The 21,084-nt window shown below is 42.9% G+C and overlaps 1 protein-coding gene across 1 annotated transcript in view; it reads left to right on the top strand.

Moving 5' to 3' along the window:
• Positions 1-21,084, top strand: part of PARD3 (par-3 family cell polarity regulator) — a 798,354-nt gene that overhangs the window by 624,575 nt on the left and 152,695 nt on the right. Inside the window, exon 21 of the mRNA XM_084859201.1 lies at positions 11,909-12,010. Within this exon, the coding sequence (XP_084715327.1) occupies positions 11,909-12,010 (102 nt within the window). The remainder of the gene's footprint in view (positions 1-11,908; positions 12,011-21,084) is intronic.

Genomic DNA, 21,084 nt, shown 5'->3' with positions numbered 1-21,084 from the left:
CTTGCAACGTTTTCTGGGGTTTGCAAATTTTTACAGAAAGTTCCAGCCCAGCTTTGCTCGGCTGACATCTCTCATGGATCTTCTTAAGGGCAGGAAATCTCCTTTTCATTGGATGGCATCTGCCCAACAGGCTTTCAAGGAACTTAAGAAGCTTTTTAGTTCTGAGCCGATCCTGTTACATCCCCACCCAAGGAAGCCTTTTGTAGTGCAAACTGATGCCTCTGACTTTGCGGTGGGGGCGGTGCTTTTTCAGCCAGATCGGGTGGGCGGCGGGTTGCAACCCTGCGCCTACCACTCCAGGAAGCTGAACATGTCTGAGAGGAATTATACCATCTGGGAGGAGGAACTGTTGGCCATCAACTCCGCTTTGGAGACCTGGCGTCATCTGCTAGAGGGGGCACAGCACCCAGTTGAAGTTAGAACCAACCATCGCAACCTGGAACATCTTCAGACAGCCCGTGCCTTAAACCAGCGGCAGATTAGGTGGTTGCTTTTTTTTCCCTGGTTCCACCTTAAGATTTGCCATGTGAAGGCCTCCGACAACCTACAAGCAGATGCTCTTTCTTGTAAGCTGGACCTCCAGCCAGGGGGTGAGGGAAATCTCCCCCTCTGTGATTCGTCCCCCCCAGAGCCTGGTGGCAGCTGCGGTGCCTCGCTCTTGGGAGGAGCTCCTTCACTATGCACAGGCTCAGGATGCTTTTGTTCACACAAAAGTGGAGGAATTGGGGCTAGCCTCTGCCCCCCCCCCACTCTACCCCCTTCTCTTTGTGAGGTGGCCTGCTTTACCATTCCGGTCGGGTCTATCTGCCTTCTAGACCCCTCCGTGAGAAGGTCCTCCATCAGTGTCACGACTCCCCCACCGCTGGACATTTTGGCTTCGCCAAGACCCTGCACAGAGTGACGTGGGATTTTTGGTGGCCTTGTGTATGTTGGGATGTCAAGACCTATGTTGCCTCCTGCCCAACCTGCCAGTGGGCGAAGGCCCCCTCAGGCAAGCCCACAGGCTTGCTTCACCCCCTGCCTACCCCCTCAGGACCTTGGAAACTGCTCTCCCTTGACTTCATCACTGACTTGCCTCGCTCACATGGTAAAACCACCATTCTGGTGGTGGTGGATTTGTTTTCTAAGATGGCCCATTTCATCCCCTGCTCTGGGTTGCCCACAGCCAGGGAGATGGCGGAGCTGTTTTTGCCGCATGTTTTTCCAGCTCCACGGATGGCCCGAGGGTCTCATTTCGGATAGGGGGCCCAATTCACTGCCCATTTCTGGAGGGAGCTACTTGGGCTTCTCCATGTGATGCTCTGTCTTTCCTCCGCCCACCATCCACAGACGGACGGTCAGACCGAGTGCACCAATGCGACTCTGGAGCAATATTTGCGCTGTTATGTCAATTACCAGCAAGATAACTGGTTTTCCTTGCTGCCTCTCATAGAATTTGCTTATAACAATGCCTGCCATGCTTCCACCCGCCAAACTCCATTTTTTGCCAATTTTGGTTACCATCCCAAGGCTTTCCCATCCACCTTAGCTCTCTCTTCGGTGCCAGCGGCCCATGACTTTTTAGAGGAGTTGTGAGTGGTACACCACCTGTTATGGGACTCCCTCAAGCAAGCCAAGACAGCCTAGAAGGCCTCTGCAGACCGGTGGTGCCAGCTGAGTCCATCTCTGAACTGGGGGACTGGGTTTGGTTGTCCACCCAATACCTCCCCTCTCACTCACCTGCAAGGAACCTCATGCCTCGCCGCATAGGGCCTTTCCAGATTACAGCCCAGATTAACCCTGTTGCTTTTTGCCTGGTTCTCCCCCCCTTCGATGAAGATTTTTTTTCATCGGTCCTTGCTGTCCCCCCTGGTTTCTGGCAACCCTCATTGCTCAGTCATTTTCCCCCCACCGCCAGTGCTGGTGGAGGGGGAGGAAGAGTTTGAAGTTGTGGAGATTCTGGACCCCCACCTTTCTCGCGGCTGCCTGCAATATCTAGTGGACTGGAAGGGGTACGGGCCAGGTGAGCGAACCTGGGAACCCGTAGAAAATGTGTATGCTCCATTGCTGCTGAAGCGTTTCCACCAGTTGTACCCCCACAAACCTGGGACCCCAGGGGAAGAGCAAAAGGGGGGGCCTCATGGGAGCGGGGATGATGTCAGGGTGGAAACTGAGCCCATAGAGCCCCAGAGCAGTTCTGATTCTGAGGAGGATCAGCAATCTGTGGGAGAGGAGCCAGCTTATCCCTCACAGGCACAGCAGCTGGCAGAGATTCCTCCTGCCGCCATTCCTGAGATAGATAGTGATCCTAGCAGTGAGAAAGTGCAGGAACGGGGCTTGCTAGACGCTCGACGCAGACGCAGGGAGCGACGAGCGATGGAGGGCGCAGAAAGGAGGCGTAGCGCCCGTTTGGCGCGCAAGCAACGGCCGCCTCCCGTGGACCCAAGGGAAAGAGAGAGGATCTCTCCCTAGCCCATAAGTTAAGGGTCTTCAAGTGACTCTCCTTCAAACGGGGATCAACTGCCTCCTCGGAGCATAAGCTACTCTGCTGTTCCTTGCTTAGTCGCTGGTGATTAGCATCTGAAAGAGTCATTAAGTTGTAAAAGGATTAAAGCCTTAAAAAGAATCCTTTCGTCTGTGTCTTGAGTTGGCTACTGGAGTCTACTGAAAGAGGCTGCTAGGGCGCTCCTGACAGATTGCACCCTAAATGTTTGAGGACATTTTAATTGTACTTCAGGTTTAAGGTTGTTCGTTCTCCCTCCCCTTCTAAATGCTGTCATACCTTATTCTAGGATTATATGAGGCCATTATTTTACTTCTAGTTACAAAATGTTAAATATGTATAACATAAAATGCCATCTGTTTTGATTATAGAATGGAAAATGTTACACTGAGAGTTAAAGAATTTCAATGGCACACTGAATGCTGGAGTTCAGTTTTAAAACATGGCAGTATTGCTTATTATAGGGAAAACAGCATGCCTTGGAGAAAGGAACCATTGATAGGAGTTCCAGATGCTGGATGGGGTTTTTTTGTCAGGGGGGAAAAAATATATGCTACTGAATTGTCTCAATCAATTTTTTCAGTGTATTTTCATTAATCATCCAGCACATGCTTCTCCCATTGCTCTTTATTTTAATGAAATCTGTGAATGATTTGTCAGATAGCAGTGATCTCATCAGTAACATGTCAGAATGAAATCCATTTAGCAGATTACATGGACATTATTTTTAGTGTATTAATTTATTTTTGCAAAAGTGGTGTTGCCATTGCAAACATGTGTATAAGTTTAAAAGTTGACGGTTAACATGTAAACACTACAGGGTTCCTCCCCCCCCCCCCGTTTGAAGCAAAATTATGAAGCTATTGTAGTTGAAGCCTCTTGGTTTTATATTTAAATCTAAGAATTGGTCTTACTCCTTCTTGACTGATACTGCTGTGATGGGCTTTAGGAAGCAACTCAAAATTTACCGAAGAATATTGAAGGTCATATCCAGTGGTGTTATTCTGACAGGTGTGTAGTGGACCCAGGGCTCACATAGACGCAGCCCTGACACTGTTTTTATAACAGGGATCATGATGTCATCAGCTACCCCTCTCAGAATTCCCTGTTCCCGGTGAGCTTAGCTGCAATGCCCACAGTAACTGAGGGAAGCTGTGGGGTGGAGGGGGGAGAACTTTTCCAGCTACAATAAATTATTCCTTGTTGCAATGCAAAGTATTTTGGGGTGGCTTGGTCCTAATGGGGCAAATAGGCACTATTTGGTTTACAAAATACTTGCTTCTGGTGGAGATGAAAACTGCTAGAATGGGCTTGTTGATCTCCATCAGCACAGCTGCCTACAATTTTGGACTTTCCTTGGAGATATGCTATGGACTCTGTCCTGATAAGCACCTACACTTCAAAATTTACCACTACACCACTGCATTTCACTAACACGAGGCTTCTTTCTACCGCTTGCTGAAACACCATCTTTGCACAAGTGTCAGATCCAACACTTCAATTCCTCTTGCACAAGCTGTTCCACAAGGCATTACAGCTTCATTAGGCTAGGTGTAGGGATGGACGAAAGGAACTTACCTTGTCCCGCAGCTTGCTTCGTGGTGGGGGGCAGGCGCTTTGGTTCTCCCCCCGAAGTTCAGGCAAAGGGGGGAGGCGCCCCGCCTCGCCCGGCCGAAATTCAGGCCAGGGGGGGAGGCACCCCATCCCTCGCCGGCGAAATTCAGGCCGGGGAGGAGCACCCCGTCTCCCTGGCCGCGAAAAAAAAAAGTAAAAAAAACCACACACACACACACCCGTGATAGGCTACGTAACGATTTGCGTAGCCTATCATGGCTGACTTTGGAAATCTAGCCGTGATAGGCTACGTAAATCGTCACGTAGCCTATCACGGGTGTGTGGCTTTTTTTTTTACTGTACTTTTTTATTTTGTAATGGCGGTGGCGGCGGCCGGTCAGGAGACCGGCCGCTGCTCCCGCCCCCGCCGAAACGCCGCCGAAACGCCACCGGGACCCGCCACCGAGAGGGACATTCGCCGAAGGTAAGTCCCATCCCGGGGGGGGGGGCGGGGGGCTGGCAGAGAATTTCCCCACAGCTTCTGGTAGTTGTGCTACTTGTTCTGCTAGTGGTGGTACAACCGCTACTGGAACAATGCCCACTCTTGAAATTTTTCCACTAGCGTAACGTTGTATGTAAACCTATATTTATGCAGTTGGCTGTTCTGGTCCAAAACCACCTGCACTCATGTCACTGTGCTGAGGATTAAAACGGCATCTGATATAGGAGAATTCACAGGTATCTCGAACCACTGTCTGACCTTTTTTCTTTTTTTCACAAAAGAACGAGGAAGTTAAATTAACAGCCCTCTAGTATCTTGGCAATTAATGAACAAGGTTTCAGCCTCTCTCCCTCATCATTTTCTCACACTTTGGGACAGGGAGGATATTTTTAATTTGCAATCGTTATTTCAATCTGTCATAAAAATGATTCTCAAAAATTGCTTTTGTTCCAGCTATACTGTATTGGTAAGCTGTGTTTTCTTTTTAACTATGAGAAAATGCAAAGACTGTATCAAGGAAAGGAAAGGAAAGGAAAGGAAAGGAAAGGAAAGGAAAGGAAAGGAAAGGAAAGGAAAGGAAGAAAATCTTGAGTGTGGTATTTTGTTTGTTAATATTTAATGGTTTGATATTCACGTAGCACTGAAAAATTTATTAAGTGGAGCAAAAATGACATTTTTAAGTATCTGAGAAGAATGATAAGTTTTACATTTCTCTTGGATATATTTTTCTTGCTGTGAATTGAATTCCCCCCCCTTACATGGAACATCTTACATCTTAAATATCTTACATGGAACAGATATTTCACACACACACACACACACACACACATATATATATATGTTTTACAGATTATCATCTAGATGATTACAGTTGTAAATGTGAGACAAAAAGCCAAGGGTAGTCAACCAAGTGCCCTCCAGACTGTTTTATACTATAATTCCTATAAGCCCCAGCCACCATGGTCTATGGTCTGGGATTATGGGCATTGTAGTCCAAAACATCTCAAGGGTACTAGGTTGCCTACCCTACATAAAGTGGTTGCCTCAGAATACATTTGGCGTTTTCACTGTGGTTGCACAGAGCCAGCATGGTGTAGTGGCTAGAGTGTTGGACTGGGAGCTGGGAGATCCAGGTTCTATTCCCCACTCGGCCATGGAAGCTCACTGGGTGACTTTGGGCCGGTCACAGACTCTCAGTCCAACCTACCTCACAGGGTTGTTGTTGTGAGGCTAAAATGGAGAGGAGGAGGAAAATGTAAGCTGCCTTGGGTTCCTTGCAAGAGGAAAAAGGGCGGGATGTAAATGCAATAAATAAATAAATAACATATGTTATGTTTATGTTTCTAGTTACAGTATTCCTCCTTCCCCCCCCATATTTATTATTCACGTTTATATACCCTTATTTGCTGTCAAGGCTCAAAGTTGTTCTGAGTTACTTTGTGAAGATCCATTTTGGAAAGAATGAAGGAAACCAATGCACGTGGATATTTATTTATTAAATTTATTTATTAAATTTATTAATCGCCCATCTGGCTGGTCACCCAGCCAGTCTGGGCAATGTACAACATATAATAAAACAGTTTAAAACAATAAAATTCTACAATAAAAACATTTCCTAAAATACCCTAACCCACCCCAAATGCCTGCCTGAACAACCACATTTTTAATGCACGGCGGAAGCTCATTATGGATATGTATTTGCTGTGCGCTTCATCTTTCTGTACTGTAAAGCTGTGGATGTTCATAGAATGGTATGGTGACACACCATAAAGGCCTACCTGACTTCTCTAGGTGCTTTTAGTTAGACCAACCAAAAGTTTACTATTCTTTCAGGCAATTAGAAATTATGAAGGCAGAAGCTGCTTTAAAAAAAATCTGGTTTTATATCATGGATTTTAGTCCAAGGTTAAACCACAGTTTCCTAGTTTGGATCTGTCAAGAAACTGGTTTAAGCAAATCATGATAGAAAGCAAGCTTTCAAGGGGGAGAAGGGGGGAGCCTCCAGGCACAATGCCATGCTTTATTAAGCTGAGATCTTTACATCTGAACCAGCCAGGTGAGTGCCCATATGCAGAAATATAAATAAATATCCTGAAGCTTCTTCTGTAAACCTTTCTTGAACAATTGCTTCCAGAATTATTAAACTGAGTGATTTAAAAATGTTATCAGGTGCTGATGGAGTAGCCACAGATGAATCTCTGAAATAAATTGAACGTCTGTTGTACTTGAATAGTATATAAAAGTAGGCACACAGTCTATAAAATTGTTTCTAGTGTGGGGAAAACAGATAGATGTTTAGCTTCCTCTCTCACAGTACTAGAGCCCAGGTTCATCCCATGAAGCTGAATGGTGGGAGATTCAGGACAGACAAAAGGAAGTACTTCTTCAAAAAGCTGATAGTTAAACTATGAAAGTCACTTCCTCAAGATGTGGTGATGTCCACCAGCTGGGACTACTTTAAAAGGAGATCAGACAAATTCATGGAGGATAAGCCTGTCAATGGCTACTAGTCATGATAGCTGTATATTACCTCCAGAATCAGAAGCAGCATGTCTCAATCAGTTATTGGGATCAGGGGCAGCCGTAGACTAGCTGCCAACAACTGGCGCCCTAGGCAAACTGTGCAATTGGTGCCCCAAACCCCAAGGGTAGATCTAGGCTGAGGCTTTTGGTAAACTGGGAAACATTTTGCCTCTATTTTCCATTTAATTTTTTTAAGCATCTTTGTTTAGAGTCATAATTATTCCGTTTTTCCATCCATCCATATGTCCAACCAATGTTTCTGTGATCAGATAAAATAGAGGCATGAAATTTTAATTTTTATTGGTATTTTTTTAAAAACAATTCCCCTTGAATTTGGCGTCCCGCTTAACTTGGCACCCTAGGTGACCGCTTAGCTCGCCTATATGGATAGGTCTGATCCTTGATTGGGAGACATGACCAGGAAACTGCTATTGCGCTCATGTCCTGCTTTTAGAATTTCCATAGGCATCTGGTTGGCCACAGCGGAAAACAGGATGTTGGTCTAGATAGGTCTGATCCAGCAAGTCTCTTATGTTCTTACATGAGTGTATATGATCTTAAAGAGAGGGACATTAATGCTCTGTGGTTCCAGTGTTTTTTCTTTCAGACATGAATATAGTTTAATGTCTTTATTCACCCCTTTGTCAGTTTTGCCTGGACAGTTACACAAGGTTTAACTCCTCCTTTGCTGCTCTAAGCTTTTTATTGTGATCCCATGATGTGAGCCTTCAGAGTAAATACTGCTGTGAGTGTTAATTTGTTTTTATCTGTTTCCATGAATTAACAGATTAAAAAAACAAACCTGCAACAGGGGGAGAGTTTGTTTTGTATATGTTAATTATTGTGCTGTAAATCTTTCCTTCCTTCCTTCCTTCCTTCCTTCCTTCCTTCCTTCCTTCCTTTTTTAAAGTAAGGGCATGGTTTTGTTTGAATTTATGCTATGCTATAGTTTACTTGGGGCCGCGGTGGCTTAGTGGTTGAGACGCTGAACTGCAGACCGGAAGGTCGGCAGGACAGCAGTTCGAGACCCGAGTGCCGCGTGACGGAGTGAGCTCCCGTCTTCAGTCCCAGCTCCTGCCAACCTAGCAGTTTGAAAGCAAGAAATTGCAAGTAGATAAATAGGTACCGCTTCGGCGGGAAAGGTAACAGCGTTCCGTGCACCTCGGTGTTCAGTCATGCCGGCCACATGACCACGGAAGCGTCTTCGGACAGTGCTGGCTCTTCGGCTTAGAAACGGGGATGAGCACCGCACCCTAGAGTCGGACACGACTGGTTGGGGACACCTTTGCCTTTACCTTTTTATAGTTTACTTACTTACCTACTATACTGTGCCACTGCTGTACAGTGGAGCCTTACATAATTATATTTGCAACATAGGCAGGTCCCTGCTCTCAGGGAAATTACAGTATAAAACAGACGATCGGAAGAACAGGGAAGGAGAGAGAAACAAAGGGAAGGAGGTAAGAATGTGAGCAAGTGCCTTTACATGTACTGAAAGGTTGGGCTTTGGTTTGCTACTTCATAGATTTTGTATGGAAAAGTAACAGGGAGCAATCCTATGGCCGCTAGACAGCAGCTAGATGGCCATAGGATATGTTGTTTTCCGGGAACCGACCTCCAAACTGCCCCATCCTCCACACTCGCAAGAGGAGCGCGGAGTGGCCGGAAAGGGATATGGTGGGGGGCGTTCCGGGGAGGGGAGTGCGTAGCTGCCTATATGACACATCTGTGTGTCATATAGCAGCCTCCTTCCCCGCTTCATGCTCCCGCGGCTAGACATCCGCAATCGGCTGTCTAGCCAAAAAAGCAGGGCAGGAGAAGTGTGGTGGAAAGATTTCCCCCCCCCATGCTTCTCCTGCCCTGCTTTGGATAGGCGGTTGCCTCCGAGTTGGGAGGCGGCCACCTATCTAGATAGGATCGCACCCTTATTAAAGTTTCAAGTTAGTAATGCCTTTATTGTGTTCTGTTTCTGGAAGTAGATAGATTTGGCCTACTCGGGAGGAATCTGAGTTCCAGAGACAAAGATAAAATATGTCCAAATCAATGTAGAGGTCCAAATAAAGGCAGGATCACAAATTCTATCCAGGATTTGTTTATATATTTATTTCAGGCTTCCAGCTTATCAGATCTGACATACTTAGCAACTTTCTGTACAGCTGTAATAGCACTAAATGCAGATAGGGCTAGTTTGTGCCCTAACTAAGGGGAAGAAATGCAGTGAGGTGGTAACTCAGGGGTAGGAGGTTGTGGCAGGGGAGAGGCACTATTCCAAAATGGCTTCTGGTTGCCCAAGCCTGAATTTCTGTCTGTTTCCCACATTAAAGTGTGTTTGGGACATGGGTATTGGGAACACCATAGAATGAGCCATGGAGGGGCCTCTAAGTGGGCCACTTTTGACCACGTGAAGCTGCCCATTAATGTGCATTAACAAACCTGTTATCAGTTCTATCCCCCGGCATAGAGAGATGGGAGATAGCAAGAGAAGTCATTGGTGCCAAGTGGTTGAAAGTAGAGCTGTGCACAAATGGCCTCTCAAAATTCTCCACCTTATTTGTGGGCAGAGAAATTTGGGAGGCAATTTCACCAAATTTTTCCAGTGGAAGGGGAAATTCCCAACAATTTCTCGCAGGTAGGGCTCCCCGCTGGCAGGGCTTGAAGCAGAGCTTCTTTCTTTTTTGGTGAGGGCTTTTGGTGGGGTTTTTCATGCTGCAACAGCATCAACTGTGTTGGCAGGCAGGCCCCCATTTTGCATCCACCACAATGCAGGTGTGAGGGGGGCAGTGTTGTGCCAAACAGGGCGGAGTTAGTGCTCTGCCAAAATCTGTCCTCCAATTTCCTGAAAGTATTCTTCCTCCATGAAAGGCGCTTCTGTTGTTCTGCCTCATTGTCAGGGTGTTTTATAATGTATTTTTGTGGTGGTTTTGAGCTTACCTAATCACAGCTAGCCTCCCAGGCTGCCTGTACTTCCTGATCTGAAAAAGCCCTACGGGAGGAATTGCCTCATGTTGCTTCCCACTGGACTTTGATTGAAGTGTAGGAGGCTAGAGGCTGCAAAAGAGATGATTGTACAATGCAAGACAGGACACTGGCGCTCCCGCCTTGGCCAGCTCCTAAGTAAGATAAGCCCAAGAACCCCAAACCCAACACACCCGAATTTTCCCGAATTTTTCTTCAGCATTGAATTTCTTTTCAAAAGCATTTCTTTTCTGTCAAATTGAATGAGAATGCTCGAAAAACATGGGGGAGAAATTTTTGGCACACTAGTTGGAAGCACATTTTGCAAGGAACACCATGTAGACTTTGTGTTCTGCATATCCTTTCCCCTAAAACGTTACAGTGCTGGTCTGACCAAGGATCAAACTGCATGCCACGTTAATTGCGTAGCATATAGCTGAGGATTACCTCTTGTTCTATCCTAGAGTGAATGTGTGCGGCCACAATTCGGATTGGCCTGCCTCACACTGGGAGGGGAGGATTAAACGTCCCCCCACCACTTGTTTTCTGAATTCTGTCCCCCGCCCACCCTCGGCCAGGGATTAAAAAGAAAGAAAAAAGCCTCCATTCACACCAGTGAAGACGTTTTTCTTTTTTCAAACTGCCGTGCATGGGGCGGGAGGAGAATTTCAGGAAGCAAACCGTGGCAGGGAAGGTTTAATTCTCCCCTCCCAGTGTGCAGTGGTCCTGCTGATGACTGTGTGCACTTACTCTAGGGTAAAAACGAGAAAGAAAGATCATACTCAGCTACATCAAGGGTGGGAAACTTGTGACCTTCCAGATGTTTTGGCCTACAACTCCCATCAGCCCTAGCCAGCATAACCAATGGGGAGGGATGATGGGAGTTGTAGGCCAAAACATCTGGAGGGCCACAAGTTGTCCACCCTTGTGCTATGCAATTAACATAATGTGTAGTTTGAGCACAAATCTCATTTGCTGGGAAGCAACAAATGCGGTGGCAGGGGAGGTATTGCTTTCATGCTCTGCTTATAAACGTCCTGAAAACATCTGGTTAAGCACTATGAGAAACAGGATCCTGGACCAGATGGAGCTTCTAGTGTGATCCAGCAAGGCCTCTGTTAAGTTCCTTTGTACACTGAATAGACCTTGTGGGGCAGAATGGAATTAAGAAAATAAGGAGTTAATACCATTCCCTATGGGGATTTGATCAGACCTAGGATTGAACAGAAGGACTCATTCATCTCTCCTTCAGTTTATAGAACACCAATGTTGAATGCAACCCAATGTTAGATGCAACCCATTATATTTCCTTAGATATTTATTAGTCTTATTCCCCCGTCTTTCTCCAAAGAGCTCAGAGGAACTTATAAATGGTTCTTAGGTGATCTCTCATCCTAGCAGTTTACAGAGTAAGGCCTGGTGAGCTTCAGAAACAAAACAGCATTGTGTGCTTTCAGACAATTCTCTGGTGAAACAGAAACATGGTTTACCCAAAACTGCTGGGAATGGGCAGAATAATTATCTAGCATTTCATGCGTGTATAGTGGTGATGTATCCTTCAAATTTGCTAAGTGAGAGACTTAATCTCCAGGTATGCTGCTTACTATATCTGCATGTTGTGTTAATGAGTAATTAAACAAGGACTGCAAACAAATAGCTGGGCATTCATCTAAAAACAAAAATCTCACCAGGACTGTTACTAAAAACATAAGCATTTTCAAGGCTGAACTACATAAATGATATTTGTTTAATAATTGTCTTGGCATTCCATCCTGCCCCCTTTGTGCAAGCATCATCCCGTAATGAGCATACAGTTCCCTACACAGAGAGTAGAAACACACACAATCACTGTTCATTTTGACAAGTTAGAATTTTTGTTTTGTCATTAACAGGTTTGGCAAACATCGGAAAGATGACAAGATTGAGAAAATAAAAGTGCAGGAAGCTGTTACATCAGAAGAGGAGAGAATACGAATGAAGCAAGAACAGGAGAGGTAGACTTGAGTCTTTTGCTTAAACCTTGGTAGAGAATATTTTTACACTTGGTATTTTTAGCTAAAGAATTTACATTCTGCTGGAGTTCGTTTTTGGTCAAATGATTCCGATATGAATGTGTTTGTAGAGCTCATGTAACTAATGGGAGGAAGCAGAATTTATATTGGACAGCAGCAAAGATAATTTGTCTATATTCAGAGGCTGTTATGGCAACCAGGCATCTGTTTCACAATTCATTTCGTGTGTGTGTGTCCCCCCTCCTTCTTGGGGGCAAGTAGAGTAATAAGTACACTTGTGCTAGAACTGATTGTCTAGACACTTCCAAAAATATTAATATTTATATGAAATTGGAATAAATTTTGTATCTTTTCCTGAAATAACTACTTTTGTTGCAAGTTGATTTTATATTGTGTCATAACTTGAATTTAAAACTTGATCACTGGAAATAAATGTCACTGGAGATAACCTTTTCCTGTTGTCATGTAGTATTGTGTAGATTAAGCTGTTGGCTACAAAATAACTAGCAAGTACTTCTTGATCAGGTATTTATCCCAAATTTTATATTTTTTTATGTTTTTGTCAACTTACTTTTGTCCAATTCCACATAATGATGGGCTCAGTTTTCCAAACCACTAGGAGTTCAGTGTAATGCTCTGTGAGCAGTCCAGTGTGCCCACAGAACATCCTCTTGACATATCCTTCCCTATTCACTACAGTAGGGGTGCAGAACCTCTTTCAGCCCAAGGGGTGAATTCTGTTTCAGAGAAGCTTTCAGGAGCTGCATTCCAGGGGTGGGTGGGGCCAAAGGCAAAAGGGTCGAGGGAGAAAATGCCAACATACTTTTGCTTAAAGCTCCTACTTGCCAGTAACTAAGCCTTAGAAGAGACATTTCAACTTCTTAGAATAGGGAAAAAACTGCACAAAAGCTGGGAAACCACCAAACGATTGGTGGTTGGAGAGAAAAGGAGTGGAGCCAAGGGAAGAGGGCATGGCCATCTGGAGAACCCCAGAAGGCTAAATGTGGCCCCAGAGGCTAAGGTTCTGCACCCCCACAGTACTGCCATGTGTACGTCTGCACACATGGCATGGCTTTGTGGATGGAATAGTCTTCTACATTGTAGTGGATAGAGAGACTTATACCAGGAGCTTTGTATATATAGATTGATGCTCTCATGTGAATAATGGATGTCTGGATGAGGGCTCCTGGCTACAATTATGTACTGAATTAACTTAATTCTAATAAATGCACATGCCTGAACACAGGACTGCAGCCCCAATCTGTCACTTCCAGAGCACTACCAAATCACATTGAAGCCAATTAACCTGATTAGCTTCATGATGTAACCGTTGGTTGTAAAATGCTGCCATTATACCCACAACATTTTACTGTATTAGAGTGAAGCTAAATACTAACAATGATGGCTATTTTAATTCTAAAAATATTAATAAAAAATAGGTCACTGACTAATTGCAGTGTGCTGCACAACTGACGTTAATGAGGCTGTATCAGTTTAGATTTGTAAGTTTAATTGCACACTGAACTGCAATCGGATCCCCTTTTTTATTTGGACCATTAAATTATCTTAGAATACAAATATGCACTTAGTTAATTTTAGAAGCAGGACTATACATGTCTACTCATTACATTGTTGGTTTCGATCAGAAACGTTCTCAGTACTTTAGGCTGGATGTAGGCCAGCAGTCTTAAACATTAGTTCAGTTCCAGCATAAAGTAATTTCCTAGGCCAGAATCCAAGGAGGCCTGTGAGTGCATGTCTGAAGCCCTTCTGCCTGAGCATGAGGGCTGGGCATTCTTTGCTCCCAGTAGTAGCCCCTGTGCCTCATAGAGTACTGTTGTGGAGATAATCCTGGTGATTTGCTGATCTTCAGGAAGGCTTTCATGGGAAATTGGGACTGTCGGGAAAACAGGGGAGGCCCGGCTTTCTTCTGTTAAAAGTACAGCTTCCAAAGTTACACATTTGGGACAGAAACTGCTAAAGCAGCAGAAGAAACCACATGTTTTTCATGGCCTTTAATTCAATCTGCAGCTATTTATCCATATTTTATTTCTGATTCTGGAAGGATAAAATGAGCTAATTCTAAACAGAATCTCAACAGTAAGAATAAATCCATGTTGTCAGTTTAAAGTGTATCAGTAACCTGAGAAAGAGCTTGGTAGCCAATCCTTGGTAAAAATTACCACCGTTTAACTTTACTCCCATTATTACGTACTTATCTGAGCTCTAATTAATGTTTCACTGATTTCCACTGAGTATACGCTCAACAGGGAGCTGCAGCTGATCACACCTCTCCTGATGAGCATATGCATTTTTGCAAACACATGTTTGTTTCATTCATACTTTACACATTTAAGGGTACGCTTTATTAATCCTAAATGCACACCTAGAAATTAATGCAGGAAAAGCACCCCTAAAGATTAGTTCATGTTATTCTTTTTGGTTTCTTTGTATGGGAACTTCATATTAGTGTGTGATTAGTGCTGCTGCGCTGAGCATATTTCACCCAGAGTAATTGCTTTAATGACTCTGTGCCCTGGGCCCACATGATTACTGGGGAGGGGTTGATTTGGGGATCCCCTTCCCTTTTCCTTGAAGCCTCAGTTACCTTACAGCCATTTATCTCATGTTTGACTGTGCTGGTTGAGGCACAGCCTTGATATTAACATGCTTCCCAATGTAATTTCCATGTAATTGATATATTTTCAGTATTGATGGGCAGGACAATCCCAAGTTGGGGTGAGGGGAGTGAAATACTGGACAATGCACCACTTCCAAGGTGGCTCATGCTGGCCAGGGCAAAAGGTTGGGGTGTGTGTGCAGTTTTTCCTAGAGAATTTGACAGTGGTTCTCTCCCCCTCCCCCATGATTTCAATGAGGAGGAAATTACTTATGCCAGCTCCAGGCTGGGGTAGGTAATGAGTCCAATTCTGGGGCCTCTCAGACAAACAGGGGGGCTTTGGATCCAGGTGCTGTAAGGTCACCTTTGACCCACCCCCAGAATACCCTTGTTTTGGTGCCTACTGCCAGCAGTAGCCCTATGCTTGTGGAGATTTAGGCAGGTGTACTGGGGTAGACATGACCTGCCTGCTGGGAGAGGAGCATTTGTGTCCCATCCTAATCCCCTCCAGCTAGACGATCTGGGCATTAGGATTGCTCTCTTACTGAACAAAACCTGAAACATTATGCAATGAAGTGACTGCAGACTTTCTAACTGTGTCTCTCCAAAACTTTGGGAGCAGCCTGATTTGCTTTGGGCCACTTTCATTTCAGACAAGGTCCAAATCTTTCCAAAGTAGACTGTTTCGGTTCAGACTTCATCTGATCAGATGCACAGCCCTAGTGCATACTGAATGCCTGAGGATGAGTATTTCTTGTGGATCGCTGTCAGTAGATCTTCATTTATAAAGGCTAGTTGGAAATCTTCTTCTGTGCATTGAAGTATGTTGCTGTGATATTGCTATTGTGTTAAGCATAGGAGATGCCCATCTGTACAGCTTGCTTCTTGGCGTTTGATGGCAGGTGGTGACTAGATGCTGGGAATTGAGATGCACTCCACCTGATTGGGTGGGACCTGAAGGAAACAATTTTGCTTTTGAATGTATCCAGACAAAATGTTTTGAGTTTTTGCAGCTAGCTGACAAAAAGCAGAGAGGGAAAAGTCCACTTTCTGGGGGGTGGACTGGTTCCCTCTCTGCTCAGCTAATATATCTGTAAATACACAGATATTTTTAAAAAGCAACATAAGTCACCATTACTGGCTTCTAAACGAGGGAACTGACCCTCTAAAAGGGTTACCCCAAAGCTTATGGTTGCTTGGAGTGCAAAACAATATAATAAAAATCTTATATGGCTGCAACTTTGAGCAGTCTCTTTGAGCAGTTATTGGAGATCCAGTAAAATGTTTCAAATTGAAGTAGAAGCCTGTTCTTACAAAAGCTTTTGTTTTTGTTTTTCTTTTGTTCTTAATGGCTTAGGTCACTTAATCTCAATTTTACTTGCTCTTTGAATCGCTATACCTTTAATGATGAAATGCATGGGGGAGCCAGGTTGGGTGTGATGAATTTACTGTGTATAGCAGAAATGCAACAAAAATCCACAGGGGTCAGAGAACAAGTGGATGCTCCATTAAGAAATCAATCAAGGCCACAATTATATAAAATTATTCTGCCCTGACTCTATCATTTTAATAGTATTTTGCTTGTATTGTATTTGCTCAAAGTCTTGAAAGTATTTTGTTCATATTGATTAGAAGACAAGCAAATTAATGTAGCTTAATTTTCCATTGACTGAATTGACTTGAATAAAGACTGCCATTTTATACAGTGCCACTGCCTTTTTGTGAATAGTTTCTTGTGTAAAGCAAAAGTCTCTCACCCATTCCTGGTATATCCTTGGATGCCTCAAAAGAAATTTTCAGAAAAGGAGATTTTTAAAAGTGCCAAAACATGTAGGCAATATTTATTTGAGAAATGTGTTAGATAACTGGAGTAAACATCAAACAGATACTGAACTTTTCTTGGAATTCTAGATGAAAATATGGTTCTACCCAATAAAAGTATTGCAGTAATATGATGAACTTCCTAATATTGGAGTAACTTGCATTCAATGCATAACAATGCATTGTTATACAAAGTCAGTGCATCTACATTAATAGAATGGTGGGTTTATAGGTCACTGTGTAGAACAGGGGTGGACAATTTGGAGTACTCCAGATGTTTTGGCCTATGCTTCCCATCATCCTTCACTATCGGCTCTGCTGGCTAGGGCTGATGGGAGTTGTAGGCCAAAATATCTGGAGAGCCACAAGTTGCCTCTGCATGATGTAGAAGGAATTGAAAAAAAGAAGACATAGTTGATTTTTAATTTTTTTTTTATTAAGGACTTCTCAAGACTAGTTGAAAGCATGGTTTAAAACATTTTATCAATTGCTACAGAGAAGATGCTAGTACAGGATTATTCAAGTCCCATGTCAGTTTTATCTTTGTAGGGATTTCTATGGAGTATCAAGTCAAAATCTGAAGAGTTGCTGCCCTGAGAGGCAGTATGAAACAGACATGGGTTTTCCACACTTGTAAATTCCAGCTCCCATAAGCAACCACTTTTGAATGTTTACTGTCAGGATCATAATGTGACGGAAGCATAGTGGAGACTTCTTGTTTCGCTTGTCGTCAGTGATGATCTGGGCCCAGTGCAATAGGTGCCCATGATGTTCATGCATCGTATTCAAAATAGCACTCTGCCTTGGTCCTGTTAACTGGGGAAAGAACCGCATCCTCCAAATAGAAATATATTGTGGTTTGAATGCTGGAAAGTTGTGACATTACCGAAACAGAATTACTTCCTTAAGGGAAAATGTCTGGATCACCTGCAACAAATGAACAACCTCTACACATTTATTGCACTAAAAAAACTGATTTTCTGGAAAGGCCCTAAAGAAGAGATTTGAGAGGCACAAAAGCTTACATTCCATTTATAATCTTACATTTATATTCTCTATTCTGCTTAGAGGCATCCTTGACTGTCAGTTCTTTTGGCAGTATGTATTAATGAAATAATAAAAACAGTTTAGTTTATTTTTTCATATGTATATGCATGTCCACTTGTTAACCACTTTTTAACTATTTGAATTCTGTCATAGTTTAGGACACAGAAAATAGGGTTAACAGGAGATAGCTCCAAACCACAAGCCAGAATGGCATTACCTGCAGGGATGGCTAGATTTTGGAGAAATTTTTATCAACTCTGTAGAAGACAATATTTAGAGCTTCAGCCTTTGTTGATTTGAAAAGGGATGGGATGGGGTGTGTTTGTGCTAAAGATTGGTCAGTCCCCAGAAGTTAAAAGTGGTGTTTATGTATTTATCAATGTTTGCTCCCTCTACCTTCACAAACCTACTTTCTTTGGCGCTTATTATTTGGAAACTTCACTGTTCTTTTGCCTGTTTGTCAAATAGATTACATTGATGTAGAAATCCTGTTTATATCTTCTCTTTCCAAATTCTGTCATTGGGCATCAGTGCTAAAATGGTATCTGTCCTTAACAGCTCCCAAACCAGAAGAGGGAGCTCCCTGCACTAGTTTTGTGGGTTGTTGGTAGAGGGCTTTGCATTCCCACCCCAAGTGTGATCGAAGTAGAAGCAGAAATCTTCCACATGCCTGTGCCAGCTTATGGGATTGAAAATAATGGCTGTGGTAAAGATTTCCAGTTTGGCTTTCTAAATGCAGACCCTTCCATTGTAAAAAATGGCATTAGAACTCAATTTTATATTTAAGAAGACCTTATATCTGACTAAGAGGAGTGCGATGATCTTTTCAAATCATTTGTAGCATGATATTTAAGACACCCACCTGCCTCTAAACTGAAAAGTGATATAAGAAAAGTTCCCCTTTGGTATGCGAAGAAATGTCGGTTTTGAAGAGCTATAAACTTCAGAAGCTCTGCTGCTAGTTACACTCCTGACAAATTACTTAGTGAAGGCGACAGTCCTATGCACACTTACCTAGCACAGTGAGACTTCTTCAAAGTAACGGTGATGGCTGCAAAAATATATGGGAAAAAAGTACAGTATGATTTGCAGATACAATGCAAAGGTATGTTGCATTGTGAACCATATTTTGAAGACCTCTTCTGCATGTACATATACATGTATATGAATACAGATGTGCATGCACACAGTTATAACAATATAAGACACTCTAATTAAATAACCTATTGATATCTTGTCCTGGAAGATCAAGTCATCCTATAATGATAATTTTCTATATTGTCTCTTCCCCCAGGGGTGTAAAAGCCTATGCCTCTTAGAAATAATACAGCCTTTCTTCATCTTCCTTTAGTGCCATTAAAGCTACAAGCCTTTTGCTGTAAAAAAAAGTATACTAATGAATAGAAATGTTACAACAAGAACAGAAGTCTTGTGTTTTCCCTTCATCATGCATCATCCATTTTAATTAGAAGAAAGGGTAGTGAGCACAGTGACAAGAGTGTGGAATTAAAATCATTAATTGATGTCAAGCTGAAGAGAGGCTGCTAACATGAATTTAGTGACAGCAGGAAGGAAATTAACCTTATTACTTTATTTAGAGCATTCGTTTATTTAATATTTTTTTATCAATGCAAATCCAAAGTGCTTTATTTATGACAATGGCAAAGGACAAATAATTCATTAAAAATGTGAATATTCATTATTTCAGTGCGGTGAATCTTACAAGTCACACACTGTTTTTAAAACATCTGTTAAAGTTGGGAGTCATATACCCTAATCTGCTTAGGTTTTTATTTTCAGGACCAAATCTTACATTTTCTAAATTAGTAGGTGGTAATACCTATAGTATACAGTTTGTTTCAGGTGCCACATGTGCTAAGAAAATCACCTGATGCAGAAATGCATCAAATAACACTTCCATTTACTTTAAAATGGACAGTAATGGAATAGCCAACGGAACACCTTGTTTCTAATTTTACATGTAGTGGTGATAGGCATAACTTACTATGTTCATTTCGACAGTGAATGTTTGGTCACGTAAGAACTAAGGTTTAATGGAACACATACAAACTTACTCTTGAAAGGATGATAGCACCATCCTTTCAGATAATGTGTGACCTAAGAGGTCATGATAAAAGAATAGTGAGAGTGTTGTCTTCCAGCAAAGGCCATTTGGAGCTATTAAAATATCAGATGGAGTCAAGATTTCAGCAGCAGGATGTTCTCCTGGTATATTTCCAGAATTCCCAAAGAGACCATAATATTTTTACTGGGAAATCGACATTTTGTTTATTCTGAGCAAAATATTTTCCTGCCTCTTGTAGACTAGACAAAGAGATTTGGGGGTAGGAACTCTATTAACTATAAATACAAATTGATACTTTACCCCTTGGTATTTTTAATCGGTGTAGTAATTTTTATTGGCATATTCTTCTGAATCCTACTCAGCACACAATTGCTTACACTGTGCTCATGGCTGCCATACACTCTCCCATTTGTTGGCCATAGAAAAACAAAGATCTGTATTCCAAAGTATTTCTCAGTTATTGCCCATAAAACCTCCAGTGGTAATCAACATTACAGAATACCTTAACTGACAGCCGACATTGATATTTCAGATTGGGTTTATTCAAAGATAATATTCATGGCTGTAATGGGGCAGTTAGTCAGTAGCTCCTTGATGGTGTATTTCCATCATATTTCACATATTACAGTAATAACATATACTTCTCTGTGGTCTCTGTGACTCACACATATGGATTATGAGCCTGCGCAGAGTATCATTTGGAACATTCTAGAGCTGAGCAGATTTTCAGTGGGAGCCCTTCTTCCTTTTCATATGCCCAGAATCATAAGCAACATTTCTTGGCAGACAGGTCTATGTGGGAAAGGTTTCCTGACAGTAGGAAGTTTAAAAATCACCACAGCATGGGAAGGCTTTGGCAGAATGTTCCAACAATGATTAGCCACATATTAATTTAAATTGTATGCCTGACCCAAACTCAAATGTCCGGAGTTCAGAAAGTAAAGCACCCTTCCTCAACTTAGTGCTTTCCAGATGTTTTGGACTTCAACTTCCATGAGCCCCAGCAAGCAATGGTCAGGAATGCTTGGAATAATCAAATCATAGAATAATAGGGTTGGAAGGGGCCTATAAAACCATCAAGTCCAATTCCCTGCTTAATGCAGGAATCTAAGTCAAAGCATCCCTGAGAGATGGCTGTCCAGCTTCATCTTGAATGCCTCCAGTGTGGGAGAGCCCACTACCTCCCTAGCGAATTGGTTCCATTGTCGTATTGCTCTAAAAGTCAGGAAGTTTTTCCTGATGTTCAGACAGAATCTGGCTTCCTGTAACTTGAGCCCATTATTCCATCCTGTACTCTGCGATGATCAAGAAGAGATCCTGGAGTTGTAGTCTAAAACATCTGGAGGGCACCTGTTTGGGGAAAGTTGAGATAAAGCAATCACTTCAACGAGGTCACATAGTGAAGGCTTCTTGGCTGGAATTATTTGTCTAAGACAGGGGTGGGTGACTCGTGGCCCTCCAGATGGTTTTGCCCCAAAATCT

This window comes from Heloderma suspectum, chromosome 5, assembly GCF_057233095.1.
Source record: "Heloderma suspectum isolate Gila_16-S chromosome 5, 16-S_ref, whole genome shotgun sequence".
Classification (NCBI taxonomy): Eukaryota; Metazoa; Chordata; class Lepidosauria; order Squamata; family Helodermatidae; genus Heloderma; species Heloderma suspectum.
Note: the sequence above shows the minus strand (reverse complement) of the source record. Positions and strands in the feature narration are given on the sequence as shown.